The 16,535-nt window shown below is 40.2% G+C and overlaps 1 protein-coding gene across 1 annotated transcript in view; it reads right to left on the reverse strand.

The window, feature by feature from the left end:
• The window catches only part of cnot7 (CCR4-NOT transcription complex, subunit 7), a 52,775-nt gene that overhangs the window by 17,986 nt on the left and 18,254 nt on the right, over nt 1–16,535 (reverse strand). The window contains exons 3-4 of the mRNA XM_041193503.1: nt 7,709–7,902; nt 5,702–5,863 (exon numbers count right to left, since the gene is read on the reverse strand). Of these exons, the coding sequence (XP_041049437.1) occupies nt 5,702–5,863; nt 7,709–7,902 (356 nt within the window). The remainder of the gene's footprint in view (nt 1–5,701; nt 5,864–7,708; nt 7,903–16,535) is intronic.

Raw genomic sequence — 16,535 nt, forward strand, 5'->3', positions numbered from 1 at the left:
CTGAGTTATAAGGTTTAGGTTCTTATTCCAATTCTATACGGAATTGTTTTGACATGTAACAATTATAACATGGTATGATGTGAAGGCAGCTATAGTCACATGGCAGGGTCAAGAGAAAAAAATTACAAATGATGACTTGTACCAAGAATATGGATTTCAAGGGTCTAAATACTAAGCTCAGAACTGTAACAAATTTGAGTCCCTAACCATCAGATGTGGCTGTGGGAACTAAACAATGAGGTTTATGTTTAAGTGACAAGTATTTTATATTGCGTAAAGTGGATTTTAACATTTCAAGACATTACTGATTCTGTGGGATGGGTAGAACATCCAATCATAAATAAACACATTTACTTGCCTTTATTAGCAGAGGCATAGAATATAAGAGCAGGGAGGTTATGCTGGAACTGTGTAAAACACTAGTTAGGCCACAGCTAGAGTATTGCTTGCAGTTCTGGAATCCGCATTATAGGAAGGATGTGATTGCACTAGAGAGTGCAGAGCAGATTTACCAGGATGTTGCCAGGGCTGGAGGGTTTTAGTTATGAGGAGAGATTGGATAGACTGGGGTTATTTTCCCTGGAGCAGAGGAGATGCAGGGGGAACATGATTGAGGTGTACAAAATTATGAGGGGCATAGATAGGCTAGACAGGCAGGAACTTTTCCCCTTGGTAGAGGGATCAATAACCAGTGGTCATAGATTTAAGGTAAGGAGCAGGAGGTTTAGAGGGGATGTGAGCAAGAATTTTTCACCCAGAGGTTGGTGGGAATCTGGAACTCACTGCCTGAAAGGGTGGTAGAGGCAGAAACCCTCAACATTAAAGGAGTATTTGGATGTGCACTTGCGATGCCATGGCATACACGGCTATGGGCCTAGTGCTGGAAAATGGGATTAGAATAGTTAGGTACCTGTTTGACCGAGGCAGACTCGATGGGTGAAGGACCTTTTTCTGTGCTGTAGACCTCTATGACTATTTTCTAACAATGCAATCAGCTACAAAAAAATGTGGAGTAAATTGTCTATCATATGTAACAAAGTGTGAGTAGTAAGACATATCTGAATAGAAAATGCACAAATGATACCATTTAAGAAAGTCAGCCAGTCATTTAATGGTGAACACTTCCAACCTTGAATCTGAAATTTAAAAGGGATTTTCCAATTCTCAAAGATTCATCACAAAAAAAAATTAATATCAAAGTGGCTTAATGGTATGTTTACTAAACAACTGTTACAACACTCTGGCCTTAAACTGACAGTTGCAATTTGGTCACAGAATATATTGTGCGTTATACTGTCATACATTCCTTATAAAAGGACATAACATTTGACTCATCAATAGCATTGGCTGATATATTTTTTAAAATGCAAACTTCCTGTCCACAAACCTTACTTCCCATCTAATGATTTTGAGCATCAATTCAAAAGGAGATCATTTGGTTCACTGTGTTAGCTTTTTGAAAGAACTATCCAATTAGCCCTGCTCTTTTTCCATAACCTTGCAAATGTATTCTTTTCAAGTATATATCCAATTCAATTTTGAAAGTTACCACTTAATCTTTTAACTTTTTAAAATGAAAACCATCTCTGCAAATTGTACATGCCATATCGTTACAATTTTCGACAATTGTTAAATTACTCATCATTACTCTTTGGTTCTTTTGGCAACAATTTGAAATTTGTACAATCTGGACACCAACCTTCCTGTCAGTGGAAAAAATGTCACCTATCCACCTACACTGAAACCCCAATCTCCACTAAAGTGCCTCATCCCTCGTAGCATTCATGCAAATCTCCTCGGCACCCTCTCCAGCTGAGGCTCTACTGATGAATTATAATATTTAACAAAGCTTCCTTGCTTTTGTGTTCTATGCATCTATTTATAAAGCTCAGTTCCATCTATGCTTTTTTTTTGTAAATAACCTGACCAACTTGTCCTGCCAACTTTAAAGACTTGTAAATGCGAACTTCCAGGTCTCCTCATCCCTGTACCCTTATTTTGTAGATGGCCAATTATTTTAATATGTGATCATAATGCACATAATACAGCAGGAAAGAGAAAAATTAGACACTGCCATTCATCAAGAAGAAAAAAAGGACATTAAAAAAAGCCTGAGATGGGAGTAGCCCATTTGACTCCCTGACATTCGTGTCTCCTTTTTTTTTATTCATTCAGGGATGCGGGAGTTGCTGGCTAGGCCAACATTTATTGGCCATCCCCAATTGCCCTCAAGAAGGTGATAGTGAGCTGCCTTCTTGAACTGCTGCAGTCCATGTGGTGCAGGTACACCCACAGAGCTGTTAGGGAGGGAGTAGCAGGATTTTGACCTAGCACAGTGAAGGAATGGCAATATATTTCCACGTCAAGAAGGTGAGTGGCTTGGAGGGGAACTTCCAGGTGGTGATGTTCCCATGCATCTGCTGCCCTTGACCTTCTAGAGGGAAGTGGTCGTGGGTTTGGAAGGTAACGTCTAAGGAAGCTTGGTGAGTTTCTGCAGTGCATCTTGTAGATGGTACACACTGCTGCCACTGTGCTTCGGTGGTGGAGGGAGTGAATGTTTCTGGATGTGGTGCCAGTCAAGTGGGCTGCTTTGTCCTGGACGATGTCAAGCTTTTTTGAGTGTTGTTGGAGCTGCACTCATTCAGGCAAGTGGAGAGCATTCCATCACACTCACGACTTGTGCATTGTAGATGGTGGACAGTCTTTAGGAACTCCTAAATCTTACCAATTAGGAACACGAGTAGGCCACTTAGCCCTTTGAGCCTGCTCCATCATTGAACAAGATCATGGCTGGTCAAATTTTAACCTCAACTTCACATTCCTGCCTAACCCTGATAACCTTCCTTGCTTATCAAGAATCTATCTACCTCTGCCTTAAAAATATTCAAAGACTCTGTTTCCATTGCCTTTTGAGGAAGAGAGTTCCAAAGACTCAAAACCCTCAGGGAAAATCTCTCTCATCTGTCTTAAATGGGTGACCCCTTATTTTTAAACAGTGACCCCAAGTTCTAGATTCTCCCACAAGAGGAAATATCCTCTCCACATACACCCTGTCAAGACCCCTCAGGATTTGAGATGTTTCAATCAAGTTGCCTCTACTTTTCTGAACTCCAGCAGATACAAGTCTAGCCTGTCCAACCTTTCCTCATAAGACAGCTCATTCCAGGTATTAGTCTAGTAAACCTTCTCTAAACTGCTTCCAATGCATTTGCATCCTTCCTTAAAGGAGACCAATGCTGTACACAGTACTCCAGATGTGGCCTCACCAGTGCCCTCTAAAACTGAAGCATAACCTCCCTACTTATGTATTCAAATCCTCTCACAATAAATTATAATGTTCTATTAACTTTCCTAATTACTTTCTGCACCTGAGTACTAACCTTTTGTGATTGATGCACTAGGACACCCAGATCCCTCTGCATCTCAGACTTCTGCAATCTCTTATCACTTAGATAATATGCTTCTTTTTTATTCTATCAAAATGGAAATTTTGCATTTTCCCACATTATCCTTCTTTTGCCAGGCCTTTGCCCTCTGACTTAACTTGTTTATATCCCTTTGTCGCCTCCTTGTGACCTCTTCACATCTCTTTCCCCTATCTATTTTTGTGTCATCAGCAAATTTAGCAAACATACTTTTGGTCCCTTCATCCAAGTCATTTAAATAAATTGTAAAAAGTTGAGGCCCTGTTACTGGCCCCTGTGGCAAACTACTGGTTACATCTTGCCAACCAGAAAATAACCCATTTATGCCTACCCTCTATTGCGTGTTAGTTAGCCATTAACATGTTACCCCTTACACCATGAACTTTTATCTTCCGCAATAACATTTGATGTGGCACCTTACCAGATGCCTTCTGGAAGTATAAGTACAGTACATCCACCAGTTCCCCTTTACCCACAGCGCTACTTCTTCAAATAACTCCAATAAATTGGTTAAGCATGATTTCCCTTTCACAAAGCCATGATTTCCCTTTCACAAAACCGTGCTGACTCTGCCTCATCACCCTGAATTTTTCCAAGTGCCCTGCTATAACATCTTTAATAATAGCTTCTAACATTTTCCCTATGACAGATGTTAGACTAACTGGCCTTAGTTTCCTGCTTTCTGTCTCTCTCCCTTTTTGAATGAAGGAGTTGCTATTTTCCAATCTAAAGAATAACCTTCCCCAAATCTAGGGAATTTTGGAAAATTAAAACCAACGCATCAACTATCTCATTAGCTATTTATTTTTTAAGACCCTGGGATGAAGTCCATCAGGACCTTGGGACTTGCCAACCCGCAGCTCCAACAATTTGCTCAGTACCACTTCCCTGATGATTGTAGTTTTCTTGAGTTCCTCCCTCCCATTTCCTGACTTGCAGCTATTTCTAGGATATCACTTATATCCTCTATAGGGAAGACCAATACAAAATACATTCAATTCATCTGCCATCTCCTCACTTTCCCTTATTAATTCCCCAGGCTCACTTTCTACTGGACGAACACTCACTTTAATTATTATTTTTAAAATATCTATAGAAACTCTTATGTCTTTATATTTCTAGCTAACTTACTCTCATACTCTTAATTTTTCCTTCCTTATCAATCTTTTGATCATTGTTTTTTTTTTAAATATTCTGTTCAATCTTCTGACCTGCCACCCATCTTTGCATGTTTTTTTCTTTAAATTTGATACTATCTTTAACTTTTTCAGTTAACCATGGATGGTAGGTCCTCACTTGGAATTTTTCTTTCTCGTTAGAATCATCTATTCTGTGTATTCTGAAATATCCCCGTATATGTCTGCCACTTAACCTCATTTTTCAGTTCACTTTAGCTAGCTCTGCTTTCATGCCCTCATAATTGCCCTTATTTAAGTTTAAAATAGTTGTCTTAGACCCACTCTTCTCTCCCTCAAACTGAATGTAAAATTTAATCATATAATGATCACTGCTACCTAGGGGCATCTTCACTAAGAGGTAATTATCCTATCTCGTTGCATAATACCAGGTCTAGTATAGCCTGCTCCCTGGTTGGTGCCAGAACATGTTTTTCTAAAAAACTCTCTCCAAAACAGTCTATGAATTCCTCATCTAGGCTACCTGTGCCCATCTAATTTTTCCAGTCTATACATAGATTAAAATCCCCTATGATTATCGCCGTACCTTTCTGGCAAGGTCCCATTACTTCTTGCTTTAATACCCCGTCCTACCATATCGTTGCCTTTAGGGGGCTTGTACATCACTCCCACAAGTGATTTTTTGTCATTATAATTTCTCATCTCTACTCAAACTGCTTCTACATCCAGCTTCCCTAAACTTAGGTCGTTTCTCTCTCTATTGTGCTAATACCATCATCAATTAACAGAGCCACCCCTCTACCTTTTCCTAGCTTCCTGTCTTTCCTAGATGTCATATACCCTTCAATGTCAGGTCCCAGTTAGGTCATTCTGCAGCCATGTCTTTGTTCATGGCTATCAGATTGTACTTATTTCTATTTCCACTATTTGTTCATCTGTTTCATTTTGAATGCTGAGTGCATTCAGATAGAGCCTTTAGTTTTGTCCTTTCGTAACTTCTAGCATTATCTGCTGATTTTCTCCGAGATTTGTACATTCTGCCCCTTCCTGTTATCTTGAAGCTAAAGTTGCATTTTAGTGCTCCTAACGCTTAGGAGCAGAAATATTTGTTGTTAGTCAACTGGTATACTGGTTACTTACCTGTGGAATGAAAGCCACTTGACCCCTTCACATAGTACAACACCAGATGTCATAAGAACTTCTGCAAAATACATTGTGTCAATCCCTTCCTCCTCATGTTTTTTAAACTGGATACCAGAAGTTGTAAGGAGCTCTATCGAGTCTTGAGCATACATGTCCTCTCTAAAGTCGACATGAAAAATTTAAACAGAAAAATAAACATAAGAAAATGTGCTTCTTGCAACACAACCCATATAAAATGGTAAATCCATCCATTATCCATGGTATAATGCACTACAGTCAGGTTGTTTTGTGCAATTTTTTTATGGTCAAACTGCATTGTTTTCAAAATTTTTAAATAGTACAATTTATTTTTGCTCACAATCACAATTTCATCTATTCATTTATTTTCCACTTGTTGATGGGAATTTCATGAATTTAACACTAAAAAACATCATTTCCCATACTAGAATCATGCCCTCCCAAAGCAGTCTGAAGCACATTAACTCTGACCAACTGATCATACAGAAGGGAGACAGGATATTCTGGTGTATCTTTCCACTACTGCCTTCAAGGACATTCCAGATCAACATTCAAGAATAAGTTCCAGCAGAACTTTTAATAGGAAATAACTAGCAAGTCTGCAGATCTTAATCCAAATTCTTAAGAGTCCTTGGAAAGACTTCACAAATTTAATGTTCTTTCAGGAGTTGATTCTTGTCAAGTAGTGTTTATGCATTTGTGTACAAAGTGAATTTTCAGCTGCATTAATTTTAATCTCTACTGGCAAACTATTTCCAGTGCTTGATAAACTTAGAGCTAATATGAAATATGTTTTAAGTAGTTATCTGTGAAGCAAATGCAAAGAAAAAATGAATAGTCCGCCTATATTAAAATCTTTCGCCTGTTTGATTGCATGACAGCACAAGTGCACGCTTGCAAGGTCCCTTCAATGTTGCTAATCAGTGCAGATCAATAAGGTAGGATTGCGATACCAACACCTCCAGGATGGCCATGGGTATCCTCCTGGCTTTGATCCGGTCTCAAACTTTAGCCCATAGCAGTTTCAGCCGACCTTCTCCATGGGAAGAATTTTCTGGCCAGGGCGGGGCCCACTCGCCGACCCATAAAATGAGGCGCGGTGGTGTCGGGCGGGCGTACCGACATCACTGCACGTCATTTAGATTGTCAGTTCGGCAGGCATGCAGACGCATCAACTGCACACCCACTGAACTGCCAAAGGCCTATTAAGGCCATTAAAAAAGTCATTAAAGCTGTTAAGAATGTTACCCATCCAACCTTAAGGTTGGCAGGCAGGCAAAGAGCCCAGGCGGCCTTCGCATTTTTCATGAAGCCTTATCCATGGGCGGGATGAGGTTTCATGAAGGGTTCATTAATTAAATAAAATTTTTTCAAAAGATTAATGGACATGTCACAGCTCATGTGACAGTTTCACATGAGGGGTCATGTCCTTAAAATTTTTTGTGACCTTTATTACATTTTTCAAGACTTAAACTAATCTCCAAGGCAACTCCGTGCCTCACGGAGATTTCTGTGCTCTTTCGCGCGCATGCCCACCCCCGCACAACCCCCTCAATGGGGGGAAAATTCAGCCCCATGTTATGACTTCCAACTCACAAACTAATGGTCTTTCCCCAGCTTAAGTCTTGATTCCTATGTGAACTTCCCAGTCACTGCCTGTTCTTGACCCAAGGGTCGGCCATGCCAAACTTCAAGCCAAGACTCTGCCTTAATGAGTGTTTTCAGCTTATTGCCCCTTCTCTCCTTCAGACAATCAAGGAAATGTAACCTATGATTGTTCAGAAATCTGAACATGGTTATGAATTTACATGCCTACTCAGAATTTTATTTTTAAAACTTGAAAATCTTTCTTGCAGAATATCCTGCCTTAAACCCGGACTTATACTTTTATCAGAAAATAATAAACAGACACCAACCAGATTGCCTACAGTTGGACAAAGCAGACTAAGCAGCAAATAACAAATACAAATCCTTAGGTGCACTTACGTTAGATTAAATTTGAAGTTGAACTGCCATGTAGAGGTGCCTGGAGGATACTCGCCCTGTTCATTTACAAATGTGAGTCCCAGCTGTATAATCTTCAGTAAATCTACATTACAGCGCAATAGTTGGTACTGGTAGTCTGCATTACTTCGGAATTCTCCAATTGGTCGTGCTACGACACCTGGAAATTCTGTGTCCTAGTAAATTTTTGAAAAATATAATCAGAAATCTTTTAAAAATCCTCTTTATTTTAACAAACACAAATGATTGCAGTTGGAGCTCTGAAAACAATATAGATCTCACCCCTCCAGAAGCAAACCACCATATTTAGAAAGTGCTTTAACTCTTGAGTTATGTTGTAGCAGAAATTACCATGAGTCACAAAACACAGCATTTTATTTGCTCGAGCAAGAAAATTATTTATCACAATGAAAATCATGAGAATCCTGTCCAGCAACCTATATGGAGACTCACCTGGTTTTTCCAAATGATCATCAGATTCTTTACTTTATATAATACTGTAGACGTGCATTAGCTAGTCTCAAAGACAATCACTACACATAGGCTTTATAATATTTTATGAAATAGGAAATTTGTGACAATGAAAGTCTTACACTGCTGATAGATTCTTTAAGGACCACCCCCCCAACCTCCACCCCACCCCACCCCCACCCACCCACCCAGAGTTCAAGGAGCTTTACCTTCCATAAAAACCACCTTCAATGAACAAACTAACTTGGTCTAAACATTTCTTGGTAGGTTCAAGCCTCAACAGCTATTATGTGTGGCTTTGCATCAGCCTACAGTTATACAACAGCCCTACTGTGAAGTCCATAACTATTTGCTAGTACACAATGATTTATTCTGAAGTGCCAAATCAACTCCTAAACAACTTTGACACGCATAGGAAACATTTTCTTTTAAAAAAAACAATAGATGTTTCCCGATTTTAGAATGACATTGAAAGCCATAAGGATTCAATGTTGTGTTAAGATGACATAGATAATCCTGACTACATCTAACAATTAAGTTTTAACACGTTGCTGCATCTGGCACATACCAAGATAGACCTGGAAGTTCCTGATGCAGACAGTTGCTGCTAAAGTGGAATGTTCATCTGGGTTTCAGCAGTTCCCTCAATTTGATGAGCATAAAAATTTAAACAACTTTTTCCCTGAAAAAAACCTTCATTTAATTCTCAAAAGCAGGCAATGCATTTCCAATGTAGCTTTTCAAAATTAAAAACATGGAGGTTGGTAATAATTCTCTACTGACCTAGAAGGTGGATTTCTAGGTAAATAAGCTTACTTTTGGCATCTTCCAAACAGAAACAATCTTTTCCAACACTGATAAGTTAAAAATGTAGGAGGTCAGTCAATAAAGTTCAACAATCTTGTTATTTATTCTTAGCCACACTGGACTACTGCAGGAGGAGTCTTCTTAACCTACATTATTCTGGTTTATTCATTCTTCTTATCATTGTTGCATGACTGTAAAGAACTGCTTTCAAATATAGCTTTTAAAAATTAAAAACAGGAAAGTATCCTACATTTGTAATGTTTCATGCTCCTTTAAGGACAGGGAATGTATTTTTCTTAAGAGGTCACAGAGGTTTGGAAGATGCTATTGAAGGAGCCTTGACAAGTTAATGCAGAGTACCCTGTAGATGATACACACTGTTGCCACTGTGCAGACAGTGAATGTTAAGGTAATGAATGGGGTGCCAATCAAACAGGCTGCTTTGTCTTGAGTGGTGTTGAGCTCCTTGAAGTGTTGTTGGAACTGCACTCATCCAAGCAAGCATATAGTATTCCATAACACACCTGATTTATATATGAACATACGAATTAGAATCAGGAGTAGGTACTCGGGTCTTTGAGCCTGTGCTGCCATTTGATAAGATCATGGCTGATTTGACTGTAACTTCCCGCCTATCCCCGATAACCTTTCACCCCCTTGTTTATCAAGAATCTATCTCGGCCTTGAAAACATTCAAAGACTTTGCTTCCACTGTCTTTTGAGGAAAGAGGATAGACTCACTACCCTCAGAAAAAAATTCTTCTGATCTGTGTTAAATGAGCGACCATTTATATAAACAGTGACCTCTAGTTCTAGTTTCTCTCACAAGGGGAAACATCCTCTCCACATCCAGCCTGTCAAGACCCCTCCGGATCTGAGGTGTTTCAATCAAGTCTTGCTCTCGCAGATACAAACCTAGCCTTTCTAACCTTTCCTCATAAGACTATTTGTCCATTGCTGGTGTTAGTCTAGTAAACCTTCTCTGAACTGCTTCCAACACATTTACAACCTTCCTTAAATAAGGAGACTGTACACAGTACTCCAAATGTGATCTCACCAGTGTCCTGTAAACTGAAGCATAACCTCACTACTTTTATATACAATTCCTCTCGCAATAAACAATAACATTCTATTCTAATTTGCTGTAACCTAGCTTTCTTTTTTATTCTTCGTGCCAAAAATGAACAATTTCACATTTTCCTACATTATGCTCCATTTGCCAGTTCTTTGCCCACACTTGCTTAACCTATGTCCTCTTGTAGTCTCCTTATGTCCTCTTCACAACTTACTTTCCTACCTATCTTTGTGTCATCAGCAAATTTAGCAAACATACCATCTGTCCCTTCATCCAAGTCACTTATATAAATTGTAAAATGTTGAGGTCCCAGCACTGATCCCTGTGGCACACCACTCATTACATCCAACCAGAAAAAGACCAATTTATAGCTACCTTCAATTTCCTGTTAGCTAGCCAATCTTCTATCCATGCCAGTATGTTACCCCCTACACCATGAACTTCTATTTTCTGCAATAATCTCCGATGTGGTACCTTATCAAATGCCTCCTGGAAATCCACCAGCTTCCCTTTTTCCTCAGCATGTGACCCCTTCAAAGAACTCCAATTAATTGGTTAAACATGATTTCTTCTTCATAAAACCATGTTAACTCTGCCTGATTGCCATTAATTTTTCTAAGTGCCCTGCCATAACATCTTTAATGACAGATTCTAACATTTTCCCTATGACAGATGTTAGGCTAAGTGGCCTGTAACTTCCTGCTTTCTGTCTCCCTTCCTTTTTGAATAAAGGAGTAACATTTGCTATTTTCCAATGTAATGGAGCCTTGCCCAAATCTAGGAAATTTTGGAAAATAAAAACAAACACATCAATTAACTAGCCACTTTTTTTTTTAAGGCCCTAGGATGAAGTCCATCAAGACCCAGGACTTGCCAGCAAATTGTTGGAGTTTTGTACTAAGTGTGACTTCCCTGCTAATTGTAAATTTTCCCGAGTTCCTCCATCCCTTCCAATTCCTGATGTACAGCTATTGCTGGAACATTACTTATCTCCTCTATAGTAAAGACCGATGCAAAATACTTCTCAATGCATCTGCCATCTCTTTATTTTTCATTATTATTTCCCTAGACTCATTTTCTATAGGACCGATACTCATTTTGTTAACTCTTTTCTTATTTAAGTATCTACAGAAACTCATACTATCTGTCTTTATATTTCTAGCTAGCTTTCCCTCATACTCTAATTTTTCCCTCATTAATCTTTTTGTCATTCTTCGCTGTTCTTTATATTCCATCCAATCTTCTGACCTGCCACCTGTCTTTGCACAATTATATACTTTTTCTTCAAGTCTGACGCTGTCCTTAACTTTTTTTTTTTAAGTTAACCACAACTCGTACTTGTAAATGGTGGACAGGCTTTGGGAAATCAGGAGGTCATTTACTCACTGCAGAATTCCCAACCACTGACCTGCTCTTGTAGTCACAGCATTTATAAGGTTGGTCCAGTTATGCTCCTGGGCTGTGGTGATGCTCAGGATTCTGATGGCAGGACATTCAGCAATGAGTCATAGAGGTCTACAGCACAGAAAAAGGCCCTTTGGCCCATCGAATCTGCACCGGTCAAACAAGTACCTAACTATTCTAATCCCATTGTATGCCATGTATGCCATGGCATCGCAAGTGCACATCCAAATACTTCTTAAATGTTGAGGGTTTCTGCCTCTACCACCCTTTCAGGCAATGAGCTCCAGATTCCCACCACACTCTGGGTGAAAAAATTCTTCCTCACATCCCCTCTAAACCTCCTGCTCCTTACCATAAATCTATGCCCCCTGGTTATTGATCCCTCCACCAAGGAGAAAAGTTCCTTCCTGTCTACCCTATCTCTACCCCTCATAATTTTGTACACCTCAATCATGTCCCCCCTCAATCTCCTCTGCTCCAGGGAAAATAGCCCCAGTCTATCCAACTCTCCTCATAACTAAAACTCTCCAGCCCTGGCAACATCCTGGTAAATCTCCTCTGCATTCTCTCTTGTGCAATCACATCCTTCCTATAATGCGGATTCCAGAGCTGCATGCAATACTCTAGCTGTGGCCTAACCAGCGTTTTATACAGTTCCAGCATAACCTCCCTGCCCTTATATTCTAATATATGGTAATGCTACTGAATGGCAAGGAGAGATGGTTAGGTTCTTTCTCGTTAGAGATGGTCATTGCCTGACATTTGTGTGGCACGAGTGTTATTTGCCATTTATCAGCCCAAGGCGGAATGTTGCCTAGTTCGTGTGCAGGCATGGACTGTTTCAGTGTCTAAGGAGTTGCGAATGGAAGTGAACTCTGTACCGTCATCAGCAAACATTCCCTCTGCTGACCTCATGTTGGAGATGGTCACTGATGAAGCAGCTGCAGATGGTTGGATCTAGGACACTGCCCTGAGGAACTCCCGCAGAAATAGCTTAAGACTGGTATGATTGACCTCCAACACCCACAACCATCTTCTTTTTTGCTGGATTATGACTCCAATCACTGGAGAGCTTCTGTTCCCCCCTCCCACCAATTCTCATGTTAAGTTTTATTTTCTGATACAAAAACCTTTTTAAAAGCAAACTAAACTTCTTACATGTTAAGAATATATATTGAACTGTACATGTTGTTTATATAAGGAAACCTAACAATTCTCAAACAAAACACGATACACAAACCAAAGTCACAATTCTGTCAATCTACTACATTCAATACAATTCTTCTCCGATATTTCTCATTAAAAAGTGTGTTCTTACAACAATCCAAGACATAAATACGCTGAATTCAAAGTCAAGTACAATCAATTCCTGAATAACATGTCTTACATTTATCACGTATGAACTTGTCAATAAATAGCACCAGTTCTAACCAACTGTTAACATTTACGTGCTGCAAGTGAAAGCAAGATTTTTGCTTCCGTGGCAATCAGATTTTATGCAGAACAGTTCTTTAGGAAAATATTTGAAATTCTGAAAAGATTCACTGTGAGGATATGGCAGTAGAGGATAAGGTGAATTCTTAGCAATTACTAGACGGGTCATGACTCATGTAGTTGTTTCAATCCAATTTGTATAATCTGATTTGGAAAATATCAGCTGACAAGTGCTCAACAAGGATCATGCAATAACAGTTTTCACAGGGCCCTTCTTTGCCTTATATCTGAACATTGAAACTGTTTAAATGCTTCCCTACCTGAGGATCGAGCCCCAGTTATGATGAAGGACTTATATCTAAAACACTAACCTGCCTGTTCTCACAAAATATCTGAATAGACCTATTTGATGTTTTCAGCATTTTCTGCTTTTGTTTCAGGTTTCCAGCAACGGTAACTTATTGCTTTTTGTTTTCACCAAACCAGTTTACTTTTTTTTGGAAAGTTAGCCAGTGTTCTTTCTGACAGTGGAAGGGGTTACAATTGTTTCAGCACCCTTCAGCTGAAAAGGGGCATTAAAACAGTAAGCTAGAAAACTAAAGGTTTTCAACAATATGGTGCTGATTGCATAATGTTCAGCACCATTTGCGACTCTTCTGAAACAGTCCACGTCCAAATGCAGCAAGCCCTGGACAATATCCAGGCTTGGGCATGCAAGTGGCAAGTAATATTTGTGTCACACAAGTGCCAAGCAATGACCATCTCCAACAAGAGAGAATCTAACCATCGCCCCTTGACATTCAATGGCATTACTATTACTAAAACTCCCAATATCAACATCCTGGGGGTTACCATTGACCAGAAACTGAACTGGACTAGCCATATAAATACTGTGGCTACAAAAGCAGGTCAGTGGCTAGGAATTCTGCAGAGAGTAACTCAACTCCTGACTCCCCAAAGCCTATCCACCATCTTCAAGGCACAAGTCAGGAGTGTGATGGAATAATCCCCACTTGCCTGAATGACTGCAGCTCCAAGGAGTTTGACACCATCCAGGGCAAAGCTGCCCACTTGATTGGCACCCTATCGACAAAGATTTACTCCCTCCACCACCGATGCACAGTGGCAGCAGTGTGTACCATCTACAAGATGCTCTTCAGGAACTCATCAAGGCTCCAGACACAGCACCTTCCAAACCCATGTCACTACCATCTAGAAGGACAAGGGCAGCTGACACATGGGAACACCATCACCTAGAAGGTACCCACAAAGCCACTCACCATCCTGACTTGGAAATATATTGTTGTTCCTTCACTGTCGCTGGATGAAGATCCCGGAACTTCCTCCCTATCAGCACTGTGGGTGTACCTACACCACAGGAACTGCAGCAGTTCAAGGCGGCAGCTCACCATCACCACCTTCTCAGGGCAATTTGGGATGGGCAACAAATGCTGGCCTAGCCAGCAACACCCACATCCCGTAAATGAAAAAAAAAAGAGATAAAGATGATTATGCCATAAATGATCTATCGATGCTCCAACCCTGGCTTTCATCTTTGTAAATAGATTTTGTTTTCATCAGCCTCTGCTGCTCTCCCATCGTCCCCTTGCTCAACAAGCCAAACCACAGCCCCCATCTCCTACACTAGCCACCATTCTCTTTCATTTTTTAATACCACATCCCATTCCCTGTCCTTTTGAAGTTTATCTTATCAACGGGATCCATAGTTTGTTCCATTGGTCCAATTACTACTAATTGACTTCTCTGGTTGGGGCCCTATATTAATCACCATTGTAAACAGTTCCAACTACTCAGACACCTTCTCCCTAGTTAAAATCATCGTCACCACAAAACCTTGTCAAAACCCACCCTGGACCTTTCCGTCTTTGCAAACTGCCATCTCATTTCCAAACCTTTTACTTCTCCAAAGTTTTGTATCCTTCTGGATAAGTGCCCATCGTTCTGCTTAAATCTTTATAATTTGTTTTCTACCCCAATGAAATATCCCTAAGCAAAATAACAAATGCCATTCTCTGTTACTGCAATCAATATGCATTACCCTACCTTGAATCTGCAGCCTTTTACAAGGTGGCAGGAAGAATGAAGTAAGGTAGTATGAGCTGAATTGTACAATTTTAAATGATCTGTAGGAACTGAGGAACCAGGGGGCACATGTACATAAATTCTTGAAGGTGGCAGGACAAGTTGTGAAGGCAGTTTAAAAAAATATGGAATCATCGTTAGAGCTATAGAGTACAAAAGCAAGAAAGTTATGCTAAACATTTATAAAACATTGGTTAGACCTCATTGTGTTCAATTCTGGGCACTGCACTTTAGGAAGAACGAGAAGGCTTTATAGAGGGTGCAGAAAAGATTTAAGAGCATAGTTTCAGGAACGAGAGACTTCAGTTATGTGGATGTGTTGGAGAAGTTAGGTGATTCAACTCAGAAAAGGTTGAGAGGAGATTTGATGGAGGTATTCAATCACCAATAATACAGAGTAGATAAGGAGTAACAATTCCCACTGTTGGAAGGGTTGAAAATTAGAAGACACTGATTTAAGGTGAAAGGAAAAAGAACCAAAAGTGACATGAAGAAAATCTTTTTATGCAGCGAGTGGTAAGGATCTGGATTGCACTGCCTAAGTGTGTGATGGAGGCAGATTCAAAAATGGCTTTCAACAAGAGAAAAAATTTACAAGGCTACAAGGAAAGGACAAGACAGTTGGGCACAATGGCCTCCCTCTTGGTGATTAGGAAAGCAGGAATGTTGCCAGTTATTGCAACGGGAATGGAATACCAAAGTAGGGATGTTTTGCTCAGTTATACAGAGTATTAGTGAGGATGCATAGAGAATATTTTGGTCTCCACATTTAAGAAAAAACATAACTTCATTAGAAGCAATTCAGAAAGGTTCACTCGACTGATTCCGGGGGTGGCGGGGGGGGGGGGGGGGGGGGGGGGGGGGTGCGGCAGTGCAGTTATCCTATGAGGAGCGGGTGGACAAGTTGGGCCTGCATCCATTAGAGAGTTTAGAAGAATGAGAGGTGATCTTATTGAAACATACAAGATCCTGAGGGGACCTTGACAAAGTAGATGCTGAAATGCTCAAGGAAGAGACTAGAACCAGGGGACACAGTTTTAACATAAGGGATCTCCCATTTACATCAGAGATGAGAAGAAATTTTTTCTCAGAGGATCGAGAGTCTTTGGAGCTCTCTTCCCCGGAGAACAGTGGAGGCAGGGTCATGGAATATTTTTTAGGCAGAGGTAGATAGATTCTTGATTGACAAGGAAGTCAAAGGGTAGGTAGGAAAGTAGAGTTGAGGCCACAATCAGATCAGCCATGATTTTATCGGATGGCGGAGCAGTCTCGAGAGGCCGAACGGCCCACTCCTGTTCCTAATTCGTATGTTATGCTGTGATCACATGGTGGAAGCAGATTCAAGAGTAACATTCAGAAGGGGATTAGATAACCAGCTGACGAGCCGTGGGAAAGGAGGGGAGTGAGATTGATTGGATAGTTCCTCGCAATAGCCACCATAGGCAACAATGGGCTGAAAAGCCCCCTTCTGCCCTGTATAATTCTATGATTCTGAGGTCAAACACACCATCGCTT

This window comes from Carcharodon carcharias, chromosome 1, assembly GCF_017639515.1.
Source record: "Carcharodon carcharias isolate sCarCar2 chromosome 1, sCarCar2.pri, whole genome shotgun sequence".
Classification (NCBI taxonomy): domain Eukaryota; kingdom Metazoa; phylum Chordata; class Chondrichthyes; order Lamniformes; family Lamnidae; genus Carcharodon; species Carcharodon carcharias.